Source organism: Myxocyprinus asiaticus, chromosome 10 (genome assembly GCF_019703515.2).
Source record: "Myxocyprinus asiaticus isolate MX2 ecotype Aquarium Trade chromosome 10, UBuf_Myxa_2, whole genome shotgun sequence".
In the NCBI taxonomy this organism is placed as follows: Eukaryota; Metazoa; Chordata; class Actinopteri; order Cypriniformes; family Catostomidae; genus Myxocyprinus; species Myxocyprinus asiaticus.
This window is the reverse complement of record NC_059353.1, coordinates 52,075,048-52,092,168: the sequence shown is the minus strand read 5'-3', so window position 1 is coordinate 52,092,168 and position 17,121 is coordinate 52,075,048. Positions and strand designations below refer to the sequence as shown.

Genomic DNA, 17,121 nt, shown 5'->3' with positions numbered 1-17,121 from the left:
AATTGATGGCAAGATGAATGCAGCATGTTATCAGAAATTACTGGCAGACAATTTGCATTCTTCTGCACAAAAGCTGTGCATGGGACGCTCTTGGACTTTCCAGCACGACAATGACCCTAAGCACAAGGCCAAGCTGACCCTCCGGTGGTTACAGCAGAAAAAGGTGAAGGTTCTGGAGTGGCCATCACAGTCTCCTGACCTTAATATCATCGAGCCACTCTGCGGAGATCTCAAACATGCAGTTCATGCAAGACGACCAAAGACTTTGCGTGACCTGGAGGCATTTTGCCAAGATGAATGGGCAGCTATACCACCTGCAAGAATTTGGGGCCTCATAGACAACTATTACAAAAGACTGCACGCTGTCATTGATGCTAAAGGGGGCAATACACAGTATTAAGAACTAAGGGTATGCAGACTTTTGAACAGGGGTCATTTCAGTTTTTTCTTTGTTGCCATGTTTTGTTTTATGATTGTGCCATTCTGTTATAACCTACAGTTGAATATGAATCCCATAAGAAATAAAAGAAATGTGTTTTTCCTGCTCACTCATGTTTTCTTTAATAATGGTACATATATTACCAATTCTCCAAGGGTATGCAAACTTTTGAGCACAACTGTAGACAGACAGACAGATAGGCAGCATAAATATCTTGTTTACATTTGAATGGTTTCGGAGTTTAAAACATTCCATCAATCTAAGTCTACAGGATTTTTTTTATTTTATTTTTTATCATCCGTTACAGGAAAACCGTTAGTCCGATCAGTTAGAAAAGTCATAGCAACCCAAGTCAGAACGGTTTGAAGATCCATGCAAAATGTAGTTTGAAAGCTTGAGGATTTAGAAATGTTGGTCTTGGTTTTGGGATTCTGGAAAAACCCTAAACCAAGTCTGTAGAATAACAATATGTTGGCTTTTTCAAGCCAACATAAGACCTGACAACATCCATGTCGCAAATAAGTGCCACCCTGTGGTGATGTAGGAATAGGAATATTAAAGTTTTTCAATTAACACTAAAATAGGCAAGTCGTATACTGTATCAAATAAAAGCTCTCATTCTCTATGCAGTTTATTTTGATGACACGTCTCATGTCTGCTCGGATCACTGTTCCTATAAGACCCAAGGCTTTTTTCTTTAAAATGAGCCATTTTCTTCTGGTTTGTGAGCTTGCTTGGGTAAATAATCCAATATTTTGTCTCTGTTATCCAGAACAAAATATGCAAGCAAGCTGCATGATAAACAAATGATCCGAAAAATATGTTGCCGACTATCGATGATGAAATATAGCTGAGATTCTAAAGGTGTATCTCAGCTTTCTAACGACACCTGGATTGAGCTTTTAGTCCACTCAGAGGTTGAGATATTCAACAAAACAATATGGAAGGTGTGTGAGATCACAAAATGGACTGAATGTCTATGCTCAGCTACGTTACAGTGCCAACTACATTTCAGATCAAGGAACATTTCTTTTTCCTAGCACTTGCTGCCATCTAGTGGAATAAACTAACACTTTTTGGAGGGACATGGAGCAAATGGAGCCTAAATCACAGGCTTGTAAAGACAGGATAAAATAAATATTTTTACCATAAGATTGTACTTTTATATATATATATATATATATATATATATTGTATATTACATTATTTGAATATATTTTTTGAGGTTTTCTGTCAAATGAGACCAATATTTTTCAATTTGTCAACTGTATGTGTGTGAAGTGAGCTTTTTAAATTTGGGCCAAAATATGTAGTAGAGCTGAAGAGATTAAGCCTTTAATATCTGTATTTTAATAAAATGTTGAAAATGTGTTACACTTTGTGGGTAATTAGTAATTTTATATACTGGTATGAGTAATTTTATATCACAATAATGATTAAATCCAATGAAAAAATTTTTATATGAATTTTAAAATTTATATATGAAAGAACCATGTTCTTCCTGAAACCTTGAAACATGCTCGACCTCTGAAGCCTCTGTGAAGTGACTTTGAAACACCTGCTGTGAAGAACATTTTCTCTTCTGGTGTACCTGCTCATTCAGCCACAGCGGAGAGTGTTTAATATTATATTCCCATCATGCTCTGCTGCTAAGTGGAGGTGAGAGAATAGAGCTAAAAATATCCTGCCTCTTCGCCGCGAGCCGCCTGCTTCCTTTGTCCCACTTCTGCTCTCATCTGCGCTAAATTGATTGCGTCCCTTTGGCCAAAAGCCAGCAGAAATTGAAAAGCCCCCCCCCCCCCTCTCTCTCTCTCTCTCTCTCTCTCTCTCGCTCTCTCTCTCTCCTCCACTGCGAGTGTTTAAGAGCGTCATGGGGTGGTGATTCGCTCCCCATGATAACCTTGACACCAATGCAAATTATCCCGCTCATAATGGGCCTCTGAGAGCGTTCACTGTGCCCCCGTATACCTGAGTGGGCGCTGGTGTAAATTACCATCCTTTCTTACCCCAACATGTAGCCGCTTTTAAAGACGTAACATTAAAAGGTACTTCTGCAGTCATTATGTAAGCGATTGTGCACTTACTCTGATAAAGAGATGAGATTTAATGAATCTGGCATTGTGCAATCATCAGTGATTTAAAGCATTTAGCTAGCAAGGCTGTTATTAGCCCGTTCTGCTACACATGACAGCATGAATTAATCAGTGTGAAACAATGAACTTAAATGAAGGAACTTGGAAAATTTCAGTTTACTGTGAAATGATTTTGTCTTGATGTTTAAATGTTCTGACATCGTGGGCGTGTCGTCTGAAGTTTTAATGTCTGTTGTCATTGTGATCAGCTTCTACAGTCAAGACATTTTATAAATTATAATGTAACATCTAATTTACATACTAGTGTATGCTGAGAAGATCAAAGATGTGATGAGTAAAATCAGCTGTAGTTAAGTGTTTGTCTTGTGTTTATTGTAGTGCTTGTGAATATGGATTTTTCAAAAGATATGATGTGATATCTAGTGAGGATTGCCGATATAATGCTGCTAAATTGCATTTGAATAACAACAGGCATACTCAATATTCAAAGGAACAACTATTTGCTCTATTCACTCAAATGTATGCAACAAAAAAAAGAATTTACTCAAATTTCAGTCAAAAATGTGTAAATCACTCTTATATGAATGTATAAAATGCATCATTTGTAAATGTAAAATACACAATATACTCAAAATAAAATTTAAATGAAAGTAAAAAATACACAATATACTCAAACTTTAAAAATAATGTAAAAAACAGTTTACTCAATGCACTGAATGTATGTAAAAACAATAGTTTACTCAAAATGTACACAAATTAATGTATGAAATACACACCATACTCAAAATACACTAAAAAATATAGCTGCAAGCAGCAATGATCAGGCCATTCCCTAAGCACAATGCAAAGAGCTCCGGCACAACAGAGTCACAACGTTTATACCAGCTGAAGCGGGTATCGAATCGGGGTTCACCCTGTCCTTTTGAACTGAAGCCCAGAGCTCTAACCACTGCGCCACAAAATCAACAAATCTGACTGACGTCAAAGAGACTTTCTAGAGTGAGAGTATACAACTGTTTTTGAGAAAATAGTTACAGCTTAGTTTTTTTAATTGAAGCAGGAATTATGCAATAAAGTACAGTCTTCATTGTAGTATCAGAATCGGAATAAATCAGAAGTAAGCACAATATGAAGACTCCGAGATCAAGAGAAGTAAAAATTTTAAAAGTGCTCTTTCCTGGACTCAAACTCACAACATTTGACCTGTATTCCAATGCATTAACCACAGGGCCGTTCAGTTGACACAGCTCAAAAGTGCCAAAGAGACATTCCAAGCTAAGAGCTGCAGGTTTTAAATAAAAAAATAATAATAATATAATAAATACATTTAGAAATGTATCCATTTATTTATTTCAGAAGACTTAGAATAAGGAAGCAATGATGCATTAAAAGTTTTGTTTATATTGACTAAGCATTGGGGGCTGGGTATCTCAGCGAGTAAAGACGCTGACTATCACCCCTGGAGTCGTGAGTTTGAATCCAGGGTGTGCTGAGTGACTCCAGCCAGGTCTCCTAAGCAACCAAATTGGCCCGGTTGCTAGGGAGGGTAGAGTCACGTTGGGTTCACCTCCTCGTGGTCGCTATAATGTGGTTCGTTCTCAGTGGGGCGTGTGGTGAGTTGTGCGTGGATGCCGTGGAGAATAGCGTGACGCCTCCTCACGTGCTCAAGCCACGTGATAAGATGCAAAAGGCTTGACAGTCTCAGACGCGGAGGCAAATGAGATTCATCCTCCGCCACCCGGATTGAGGCGAGTCACTACGCCACCACGAGGACTTGGAGCACATTGGGAATTGGGCATTCCAAATTGGGGAGAAAAGGGGAGAAAACAAAAATTGACTAAGCATTTTGACCACTATGTGGTAGTATCTCCAGACTGCTTAGGTACCCTCAGGACATGATGTCGAAGCCCCCTTCCAATTTTCATTCAAATCGGACAAAGCATTTTAAACTCATTACTTTTCATAAAATTCAAAATGGCGAAGAGGTTATATGGCTGATGTCGGGAAAATTAGCAATTACCATTACCATGAAATCCTCATGACCCAAGGAATCCAAAGACACCAAACTCATAATTTTAGGACAGACGGTTCAAAAGTTATGGGCAAAAATAGCCAATTTTGAAATTACTTGACCCATAGGTGGCGCTGTCACTAATCTTTGCATGTTACCTTGGATCATGGTCCTTTCGTTTCGATAGGACAAAGCATTGCCGAGATACAGCCTCAAATCCCTTTTCGCATCAACCTCGTTAAATTCGCATTGGCATAATTTCTGAACAGTAGCACAAATTAAAATAATTTCTGGTCAGTTCTGTGTGGCTCGGTTGGAAATTATTTTGAGCCATCGTTTGGACAAATTGGACAAAGTTTGAAGGATGTGAAAAGTTTAAACTGTAAACGTCATAATCCAAGATGGTGGCCACTGTGGGTGGAGTTATAATTTAAGGGGTCCATTTGAATCATCAGGAGGAGAGTAATCCGACAAAAAAAGACAATGATTCAAAAGATACACCCAAAAGAAAAGTTAAATTTTGAACTAGTGGTGGCGCTATAGAGTATCACCTAGAGACCCCACATCTGGTACAGGGGCTATTCATGCCCACCCTTATCAGTGTGCCAAATTTCATTATTTTCCCATGTGCGGTTCATAGGGCTGCCATAGACTAACGGACACAATAGCCCCTAATAAATGAAAAAAAAAAAAAATACACAATTTACTCAATACACAGCTGACTAAAAATTTACAAAAAAATGTATGTAATAAATGCACAATTTACTCAATTCAATAAAAATGTATGTATAAATTATATAGTTTATTATCTGTTGCCAAGGCTGTATGTTTTGGAACAAAACTTCTGTCAAACAATTATGAGAGCTGATGTTGATAATCTCAAAATAGTCAAATACTGGTTGATTAATATATCGTTCTATCACTAACGATTTTTTGTTGTAATTTTGATTCTTTATGTATTTCATGTCAAACAAGTAAACTAAGTGGTTGTTTGCATTACTTTATATGAAAAGTACTGACATCAGTTTTGGTCGTGTCACTGTTAAATTAAATTGGCGGTACTGTGGCACAGTGATGCACAAGCTGTTGTTCCTCATCTGTCATATACATTTTTCTCTCGTTGTTGTTGTTGTTGTGCTGTGTTGTGCTGGCAAATCGTTCACATTGTGATGTTGTTCAGTTGTTTGTGTGTTTGTGTCTCTTCAGGATATCAAACTGTGATGTCAAATCAACAGCAGAGTTATCAGAACGTCCTCCAGCAGCCTCTGATCAACAGTCCACACAGCAGTATGAGTGTGATGCTGCAGTACCCGTCAGTGCCCTCGTATCAGGTGAACTTACACTCGTTATTTATCAGTTAGAATGAAGCTGTCATGAGCTGTACTGTCATCTGTGCATGTGTCGTGAGCTGATGAATGTCTGTCGCAGGTTTCGATGCCTCATGCAGTACAGCAGCCTGTTATCAGCCCTGCGCAGGTGCCTGCGTCCAGCATACAGGTGTACTACAGTATTATACCACCCAACCAACACAACAACATCAGGTATTTCATTTACATTATTAACTCCATTTTCAGTCTGATTATTATTGTTCTGATACTGATGGTTGACTCGTTTTCAACTCTAGTGAAACGTTTTGAGGGAGATTCATTCATCTGCGCAATAAAACATTACTCCATTACAAATGGCATGAGTTAAATCAAATGAAATAAAGAATCCATTGGTTTAAAAGTAATAAATCTACCTGCATAAGTACATTTTTAATCAGACAGGATGTCAATTTCAGAAATAATTCCACAAATATCACTAAAAATATCACTCTTATTGCTGTACTTTGTTAAAATAGTAACAGTATAAGGACGGGCAAGGAGGCGGCGGGAACCGGCTGAACAGTCAATGTAAAGTTTAATCAGAAACTCAACATAAAACAAACATAAACAAAAGGACACGCATGCCCTTTATCTCGCTCTCCTGCTGATCAGCTGATTCAGCGCCGGCTGTGCCACACCTTCCTCCTCGTCACAAGCATCCTTTGCGTTTAGTGCTTGATTGTTGTAAAATGACAGAAAATAAAATGAATTTACTCAATTTACCCACTGCTAACCATGAGGTCTTATCAGCATGTACAGAAATAAATCAACAAATATAATAAAACACAAACCTGTCCCATTCTGCCTTGAAGACCCTTGCAATATTCATTAATATTTCTCAAAATAAGTTACATTTTTCTCATGTGCACTGCACTGCAAAAAAAGTATTTTTGTCTAATTTTCCGGGTAAAATATCTGAACATCCTTAAAACAAGAAAAATGTTCTTGAGAAGCAGAATTGCATAGGATATTAAGTCTTGTTTTTTTGTTTTTTTTAGATAAATAATAAAAAAATATATATATATTTAAAATAAGAAAAACTATTTACCAGTGGGGTAAGAAAAATAAACTTGTTTTGCCTTTGAATTAAGTTATTTCTTGCCTCATTGACAAAGTTTTTTTTTCTTGTTATAAGCACTAATGTGACTACATATTACTAGATTTCTCTGACAACAAGATTTAATATGACATTTTGCATTTTAAGGATGTTTAGAAATTTTTACTGGAAAACAAGACAGAAATACTCAATTATTATTTTCTGCACTGTGGAGTCCTGCTGTGAACATTAAGGTGTAAAAACAAGGAAATTCAGGAGGATCTGGATTCATTTCAGATGATAAATGTTTATATATTTTCCTTACAGTGCAGATTATGTTAAGACTGATTTAACCAGGTGTGTTTCACATGCGGTTGACTAGTGTTGTGTAAAACCGGCAGGAAGAGGTCACTCGCTTGCTCTTGTGTCTCGAGGGACGTTGATTTTAGTAGGCCACGATCAACATGATTTATAAGGGCAGAAATCCAGCAGTCTTAATATAACACAGTCGGTCCCGTGAGGAGAGACGTCTCACTTCAACACATCCTTCATGTGAACGCATCACACACTACAGCAGCTGCATCACACGCATTATATCTGCATTCAATCACTGTAAAGCGTTCTGAGCTGTCAATACTGATGCCACTGTTTTCTGCACACTAGCAGTCGTTAGTTAGCAAATTCACACATGTTAGCAGTGAGCGCCTTTGACCCTTAAATGCATACTAGAGGTCATTACTGACCCGGGACCTCATTCCACCACCTTTACGTCATTCATTCTTTGGAGCTGTGCCACCACCTGTTTAGTATTACTCAAACTTTGTCTTTTGAATAGTACAACAATAAAAACAAAAAAATGGCAAAATGTAAAAAAATAACAAAATAAAATCTGATTTCTTAATGGGCCCACGACAAAAAAATTATAATATTTAAAATATTAATAACTACAGTCTTGACCAACACAAAAAGGTATCTTTTGAAAGCTTAGAAGCTCTACTTTACAATGCATGTAGACATTATGAACAAAACTGAACAAGTGCTTTGAAATTTGCAGATAAATCAGAAATGTTCAGGTTTGACCATTTATAAAACAATTTGCAATTATGTTGGTGTTGCTTATATGCTGCATTTCTGCTTATAACTTCAAGAAACATTAACAGAACATAAAGTATCACATATCATTACTTAGAGGAGATGATTATCTTTCAAACGAGTCCACACACAAGATAATCAGATGCATAGATCATTAGATAATCCACATGAAGCACAATGTTACATATGACCACCAGGAGATGGCGCCAAATACATGACACAGACTCAATGATGACTCAAATGACACAGAATGAAACTCATTCTGTGAAATCTCATTACTAAAATCATGTCTGCATGCTATACAAACCTTTAGTCATTGTTGTGTTTGCATGTGTAATTAGTTCTTATGTACAATTATTATGTTTTATTTGTTTGGAGATGTTTTTGGACACTATGATCAATTATATTTGTAATGTTATAACTTTTGATTGTTTTGTTTTATCAACATACCATTTTTCTCAGATACAGCTGACATGATTGAGAACAAAAGGAGTTTTTTGGAACCCCCTTATTTACACCCAGAGATATATAATGTCAAATCATAAAATAAAATAAAAGTACATTATTTTTATTTTATTGTTTTGATTTTTCAGCAGTTTTTAGTCTCAGAATGCATTAAACATTTTTTAAATTTTCTTTTCAATGATACCAAACACTTGATCCTGCTTGTTTTTTAGATTTTTGTCGAGTTATAAGTCTTTAATTTTGAGTATGCCACTAAAACAGGAAATCTTTAAAAACACCTTCAGTGCTTAAAGGGTTAGTTAGCAAAAGTGTATAGGGTCATTAGTGACTCAAGATACAGTGTCGCAATATATATTTGTGCTTCAATAAATCATACTTTTATTTCACATTTATATAATTTTATTATCACAGGATTTCTGTTGCTTTTATGAGACAAATGAGTGTTATATTCATACAAATTACTACAGCATCATGTTGTTTTTCTGTGCAACAATGTGAATTATCAGTGTACACGTATTATACATGATATTTCTTACTCAAGGTGGCACAGATGTTTCAGTGATTGACTTAATTTACATTTAACATTGGTAAAATATAGCAAGTGTAACACATGAGCAGTATGATATGACTGTTGTCATTTGGGTAAACTACTAAAATTATGTAAGTTGTGCATCTATTTATACTCATGAGAAAAACATATGTGCAGCTCAGTGTGTGTTTGACAGCCAGTTGCATCTCTGTACATTTCTCATTTACTGAACAGAGTTGAACGTCTCTGAAGTTTTCAAGGTTTTGTATCATCAGTAAGTGTGTTTGCATGTGTGTGTCTCTACAGCTCATCGGTGGGGTTTTTACCCCCTCACGGGGCAGAACAGATGCCGTTCCCCAGAACATCACCCCCCTGCAGCTCGCAACAGATTCCTGCTCAGCATTGCTCGGGTACGGAAATCCACAAGTGACCAATATACAGATCTTTATCCTTTGCATCATTTCACACAGAGTGACTTCAGAACCTTTGACAAAATAATAAAAGATTGCGGTCTACAGAGTGCTTCATTATTGTTAATCGTCACTTGAACACACAACACAGTCATCAGTCTGCCTTTATCAAACGCTGCTGATGACAGGAAGTGTTGACCTGCTCTGTGGCATCAGCAGGAACCTGTGCAGCGTGTCAACAACCTTTTAATTAGTTAACTATAAATGCTACTACAGCTCTGATACATCTCATTGTGTGACCTTCAGAACTCTCGCCGTTTCCTGTCAGATATAAATGTGTTCAAATGACTCTCTGCTCCCAACAGTCCCATTATTGAACCGATATGAGCTGCTAATTAAAAGATCATTCCTGTGCAGCTTCCATTGCGGTAATGATGATCTTAAAGAAGGTCTTCACAGGTGCTTCAGTTCACATTTACTGTTTATATGTCATGTGTGAAAGTGAACACTACTCTGTCTTTAATAACTCACTAAAAGAGCAGTGCAGAAACGCCCTCAAATACTGAACTTACATTTATTTTCCTCTTCAGAATGATCCTGATAAACTGGTTTGATTTGATGGGTGGATTAAACCAGTAAGAAACAACAAAGTGCTTTTAAATGTCTGCTGTGGCCTGTCCGCAATATTAAATATCAGTGTCTAATAGCTCGTGTTCAGTAGTGCCTGAATGATGATTTTCTTCTGTATTATTTTGGCTCAGCAGCAGAATCATTTAATTAGAAAAAAATGTAGGATAATCTTAACTAAAATGATCAATCTATCAGAATTGTTCTTGAAATTAGGACTTTTATATATTGCAATTCTGACTTTTTCTTGCATTTGTGACTATATATCTCGCAATTGGAACTTTCTTAAAATTGCGACTTTATATCTCCGAATGGCAAGTTTGTATATCGCAATCGCGACTTTCTTGCAGTTGGCACTTTATATCTCAGAATTGCATGTTTTTATCTCACAGTTGCGACTGTCTTGCAGTTGGCACTTTATATCTCAGAATTTAGTTTACATCTCAGAATTGTGACTTTTTATTGCATTTGAGACTATATCTCACAATTGTAACTTTCTTGAAATTGCAACTTTACATCTCAGAATTGCATGTTTTTATCTCGCAATTGTGACTCTTTCTTGCAATTTCAACGTTATACTAAAGAATTGAAAGTTTATATCTCATAATTGACTTTCTTGCTTTTGCTATTATATCACGCAACAGCGACACTTTCTCGCAATTCTGACTTTTTCTTGCATTTGTGACTGTATATCTCGCAATTGGAACTTTCTTAAAATTGCAACTTTATATCTCAGAATGGTGAGTTTGTATATCGCAATTGCGCCTTTTTCTTGCAGTTGTGACTATATCTCAGAATTGCACGTTTTAATCTTACAGTTGTGACTTTGCCTTGCAGTTGGCAGTTTATATCTCAGAATTTAGTTTATATCTCGCACTTGTGATTTTTCATTGCATTTGAGACTATCTCACAATTTAAAAGTTTATATCTCGCAATTGCGACTCTTGTAGTTGGCACTTTATATTTCAGAATTGAGTTTCTTGCAGTTGCGACTTTTTTTTTTTTTGCATTTGAAACTATATCTGACAATTGAGACTATTTCTTGCAATTGTGACTTTACATCTCAGAATTGCATGTTTTTATCTCACAATTGTGACTTTTTGTTGCATTTGTGACTATATCTCACAATTTTGACTCATGTAGTTGGCACTTTATATTTGAGAATTGGGTTTATATCTTGCAATTGTGACTCTTACAATTGCAACATTATATCTCAGAATTGCAAGTTTTTCTCTTGCATTTGCAACTATATCACAATTTATGTGTGTGTGTGTGTGTGTGTGTGTGTGTGTGTACACAGGCGTGCCGCCGCCTCCTGTTGGTGGTATGGTGATGATGCAGCTGGCGTTACCTGCAGCGCAGCAGTGGAAACACAACAAACACTACAGCTCAGAACACACACACACAAACACGACACAAGTAAGACAGATAAACTACTTTATCATGATGAAATTAAGTCATTCTAACAGATGCTGTTGTACTGAATATGAGCACTCCTGTAACGCTGCTCATCCAATCAGAACTGACTGTGGTGTAACTATCACAGCTGAGCAACCCGTCCACCTCAACGGCCCATTCACCCACACCACCCCACCTGACCGCTGTAAAGAACAGCCGCACCCCCCACACACTTCCCATCATGCCTCAGTTCTCCAGATCATTGGTCTCTGGACAGGGTGAGTTCCGTGCACTGAACGCTGTCATGTAGTTCAACACAAGTGAGTGTTTTCAGTTGTTGTATGTTGATTTGTGTCAGGTGACGTGCGGTATCCTCTGTTGGGTCAGACGCTGCAGTACAGCGCTCATATGCCACTGCACACACTGTCCAGTCATCAGGTGACTCCACCAATCACATGTCACAGCAGAAGCTTTACATAAATTCTGAATATATGCTTTAGTTCTTGGATGTGTTGACATATTTGAACAACTGGGACAATTTAAAGAAAACGTTTACCCCTCCTTTTGTCCTTTGGGTCATTTTTGACCTGTATTGAAAACCATTCAAAATGTATAAATTCTTGATTAGTATACAATAGCACTAAAGACCCCCCTTAATGAACATCTGTCAGCCCCATTGTACCCCATCATATAAAATTGTGTTTAATTTGTAGATGTACAAAAAACTATTTAAAGCTGTATAACATCCAGAAAGTCCGAAGGTGAAAGGTCACAACTGGTTCTTCCCATACGGGTCAAAATTGACCCATTAACAAAATGGAAGATGGGGTCTGGGTGGCTCAGCAAGTAAAGACGCTGACTATCACCCCTGGAGTCGTGAGTTTGAATGAGTAACTCCAGCCAGGTCTCCTAAGCAACCAAATTGGCCTGGTTGTTAGGGATTGTAGAGTCACGTTGGGTTCACCTCCTCGTGGTCGCTATAATGTGGTTCTCGCTCTCAGTGGGGTGTGTGGTGAGTTGTGCGTGGATGCCGTGGAGAATAGCGTGAGCCTCCACACGCGCTGTCTCCGCGGTAATGCGCTCAACAAGCCACATGATAAGATGCGCGGATTGACGGTCTCAGACGCGGAGGCAACTGAGAGTCACTACGCCACCACGAGGACTTACAGCACATTGGGAATTGGGCATTCCAAATTGCCCATGTTGTGAATTGGTCAAGACCATAAAAATTAAAAAATAATAATAATAATAATAATAATAATAATAATAATATATATATATATATATATATATATATATATATATATATATATATATATATATATATATATTTTTTTATTTATTTATTTATTTATTTATTTATTTATTTTATGGTCTTGACCATTTCACAACGTTTGGTTCTAGTACCAAAAACTATATGGTATTTATAACATTCTTAAACTGTCCCGGGTCAAAAATGACCATGATGCAATTGTTATAAAAGTTTAAATCTTTGCATATCACTTTTAGAAGTAATCATTTGTTGATGCTGACTAATGAAGTTTTTTATTTTTATTTATTTATTTTTTTTATGGTAAAAATTTAGAAAAGCATCTTTAATTAACATCAAAACCAAGTTGGATTGCCATAAGCAGTAATTAATGAATCAGAATTTTTCCTAATTTTAACATTTGTATGAATAAAATGAGAAAGAAAGAAAGAAAGAAAGGCATGTTGCTTGTCCAGCCTCTCCGTAGACCACACTAGATATTCAGCCTGATATTGTGCTGCTCGTAACGAAGTAAATATCTGTGTTTTCTTCTTCCAGTCTCGTGTAGAGTTCTGTGGGAATACGACACGCCGGTCGAGGCAGAAGACCGCAGAGGACAGATCAGTCATGAATCATTTCTGTGTGTGTGAGTTTAAAGAGAGGAATTTAGAAAGATTGAAACACACATTCTGTGAATGGATTTGTTCTAATGTCATGTCTTGTTTTACTTTAATCATCTTTATACTTTTATTCACCTTTGTGATGATTATAAGAGATTGTATTGAGTAACTGACAAATGAACATCAAACTTTTCTTTTTCAACATCAATATTTTAGGTTACAATGACAAGAAAAAGTATGTGAACCCTTTGGCTGATTTTCTGCATTAATTGGTCATAAAATGTGATCTCATCTTCATCAAGGTCACAAGTATAGACAAACACAATGTGCTTAAACTAACAACACACAAACAATTATAATCTTTCATTTCTCTAACACATCCTATTAAACATTCACAGTGCTGTGGAAAAAGTAAGTGAACCCTTTGGCATCAATAACCTCAGTCAAGTGTTTCCAGTAGCTGTGGATTAGACCTGCACAATGTTCAGAAGGAATTCTGGATCATTCTTCCTCACAGAACTGCTTCAGCTCAGACATATTCTTAGGATGTCTGGTGTCTCTCTTGAGGTCATTCCACAGCATCTCTATTGGGTTAAGGTCTGGGCTCTGACTGGGACTCTCCAAAAGGTGGATTTTCGTTTTTTTTTAAGTCATTCTGTAGTGAATTTACTTTTATGTTTAGGGTCATTGTCCTGCTGCATCACCCAACTTCTACTGATCTTCAGCTGGCACACAGCTACCCTGACATTATCCTGTAGGATATCTTGATAAACTTGGGAATTCATTTTTCCCTCAATGATGGCAAGCGTCCAGGCCCAAAGCAGCAAAGCAGCCCCAAATCATGATGCTCCCTCCACCGTACTTCACCATTGGGATGATGATTTAATGTTGGTATGTGGTGCCCTTTTTATGCCCAAACAATTCAGCCTTAGTTTCATCAGTCCACAAAACATTTTCCCAGTAGTGTTGTGGAGTGTCAGGGTGGTCTCTGGCAAACTTCAGGCCCGCAGCAATGTTTTCATTGGAAAGCAGCAGCTTCCTTCATGATGTCCTGCCATGAACACCATACCTGTTTAATGTTTTCTGTATAGTAGACTCATGAACAGAGATGTTAACCAGTTCCAATGATTCCTTCAAGTCTTTATCTGTCACTCTAGGGTTCTTTATTACCTCATTGAGCATTCTGCGGTGTGCACTTTGAGTCATCTTGACTGGACGGCCACTTCTAGTGAGAGTACCTATAGTACTAAATCATCTCCATTTATAGACAGTTTGTCTAACTGTGGACAGATGAATATCTAAACTCTTCCAGATAACTTTATAACACTTTCTCTAATTAGCTTTTGTTGACATCATTAGCCGAGGGGTTCACATATTTTTTCCAACCTACATTGTGAATGTTTGAATGATGTATTCAATATGTACAAGAACAATACAATAATTAGTGTGTTATTAGTTAAAACAGATTGTGTTTATTCATTATTGTAACTTGGAGACAAATTTATACATAAATGCAGCTAATTCCAAAAGGTTCACATACTTTTTCTTGCCACTGTAAAACTGAAGGATTGAATAAAAAGACATGAATGTAATTAATATAGTAGAAGGTAAAACACTTCCTCTTACTAACAAGCTTAAAAATGTCTTATTTCCTGGTGTGGTCCTGAGTATTTTTTAAGAAACGGAGTTTGTGAGTCACAGTAACAGAATTCTAGTTGTGTACATTTTTAGAGCAAAATGTGAATTCATGAGCAGTCATTTTTGAAAATGACTCCAAAATGTTTAAGTAGTATTTCTGTTCACACGGTTCATTTTGAGGCATTTTTTTATTTCACAGTTCAAGATGTCACATACATTTGGACAAAATCTTTTTCAAAACGTTTTCTGTGGTGTCCAACCAAACACATAATAAATGAAAAATACTAGACCAGTGTGTATCTTGATTTGATTGTGTCTGTGTGTGTCCTGCAGTGATCGCGGGCATTGGTCATGTGGGTGCGTCGTCTCTGCTGTCCGATGTGTGTGCGGTCGGAGCTTCAGTCACGAGTCCCACGACCGATGAGACAGATATCGCGACCTCTGACATCATCCTGCTCTCATTCCCCTCCACACACGCACCACAGAATGGCCTCCTGACCCACAGCTGACTTCTGACCCCATTCACAGTGACCCGCCTGCCGTCTCTGCTGTCCAGACACATGGGGGCGCTCTTCACCCAGTCACATGACCTTGAATGCGTTTAAAGAGACAAACACAGCTCCGCTCTTATTGGACAATTGACTGGAACATATCAGCAGCAGCCGGAACTGTGTTTTTCTCTATTGTTTTTGTTGTTGTTGTTGGTTTAGTTTTTTATTTGAAATATCTGCTGTTCGTTTGCCATCAGCAATTGAGATTCAATTTTGTTTACGTTTGTTTTCCGTCACTTCCTCGCCAGTCATCGATTCACGGGTGTCATGATGTGTATTTAGTCATATGAACCAACATGACAAACACAGACTCCTTTATTTGTAAATAATTTATAAAGTAGCAGTAAAATTCACTTGATTTCTCTGTGTGTGAATAGACACATGTAAGAGCGACAGCTTTTGTGTTTTGTTGATTTCCCTTGTTTTTAATTTAAGACGTTTCAGAAAATAACAGCGCACCTCATCAGATCCTCCCGTGACACATTTTAATAACTTTAACGATTGTGTTTTTGTCTCCACACGTCATGTCAATTCTTTGATTTCTGAGTCTTTTACTATTCTATTCTTACTAGGGAAAATAAAAAGACAAAAAGAAACACAGTTTGCACATTTATACAATTCAATATATATATATAAATCTTTTTTTTTTTTTTTTTAAGAATATGTGTGGAGTCTGAAAAACTGTTCAATGTTTAATGGTGCATTTTCATTTCAGTTTGACAACCAATAAATGTTTACATCAAATCATCTACTTTATCAAACACAGACTCTGTTTCCATGAATAATTTATACGTTTTTTTTTCATATAAAATTGGCTGTTTGCGCTCTCTGCATCTGTTGTTTATCACTAGTAATTATTTAATATTTCTCAGCATCTTAACACTTTAAGCTAAGATGGGCCCACAAGAAAAAAAACATTGTCAAAATATGAATAACTACAGTCTTGAGCAACACTAAACAGGAATCGTTTGAAAGTTTAGAAGCTCTATTTTCCAATGCATGTAGACATTATGACCAAAACTGAACAAGTGCTTTGAAATTTACAGATAAATCAGAAATGTCCCATTTTTATAATTTATATAAACATCTGCACTGAACATATTATTACAATCAGTAAAAACATCAAACTGATCAAATAGTCATATGTCATATGTTGTTGGAAAGCTCTCAAAGAGTAAAATACAACCAGCCTATTTGTGTTACTCACAGACAAAAATATAATGAGTAACAGTTAAGTATATGTCTTTGACAATTATGTTGGTGTTGCTTGTATGCCATGTTTCCACATAACTTCACTAAATATAAACGGAACATAAAATATCACATATCATTACTTAGAGGAGGTGATTATCTTTCAAACGAGTCCACACACAAGATAATCAGATGTATAGATCATTAGATAATCCACATGAAGCACAATGTTACATATGTCCACCAGGAGATGGCGCCAAATACATGACACAGACTCAATGATGACTCAAATGACACAGAATGAAACTCATTCTGTGAAATCTCATTACTAAAATCATGTCTGCATGCTATACAAACCTTTAGTCATTGTTGTGTTTGCATGTGTAATTAGTTCTTATGTACAAT

At 36.8% G+C, this 17,121-nt stretch overlaps 1 protein-coding gene across 5 annotated transcripts in view; it reads left to right on the top strand.

Annotated features, from left to right (window-relative positions):
* LOC127446974 (R3H domain-containing protein 1-like) overlaps positions 1-16,240 on the top strand; it is an 86,119-nt gene extending 69,879 nt beyond the window's left edge. For 3 of the 5 annotated variants that reach the window (XM_051708386.1, XM_051708384.1, XM_051708385.1), the window contains exons 19-26: positions 5,750-5,874; positions 5,972-6,084; positions 9,339-9,442; positions 11,370-11,488; positions 11,616-11,745; positions 11,826-11,905; positions 13,275-13,362; positions 15,308-16,240. In XM_051708386.1, coding sequence (XP_051564346.1) covers positions 5,750-5,874; positions 5,972-6,084; positions 9,339-9,442; positions 11,370-11,488; positions 11,616-11,745; positions 11,826-11,905; positions 13,275-13,362; positions 15,308-15,483 — 935 coding nt within the window. In that variant the 3' untranslated portion in view covers positions 15,484-16,240. Of the gene's footprint in view, positions 1-5,749; positions 5,875-5,971; positions 6,085-9,338; positions 9,443-11,369; positions 11,489-11,589; positions 11,746-11,825; positions 11,906-13,274; positions 13,363-15,307 lie in introns of those variants that run through there. The other 2 variants (XM_051708387.1, XR_007898275.1) reach the window with 2 other exon arrangements.
* Positions 16,241-17,121: the final 881 nt, after the last annotated feature.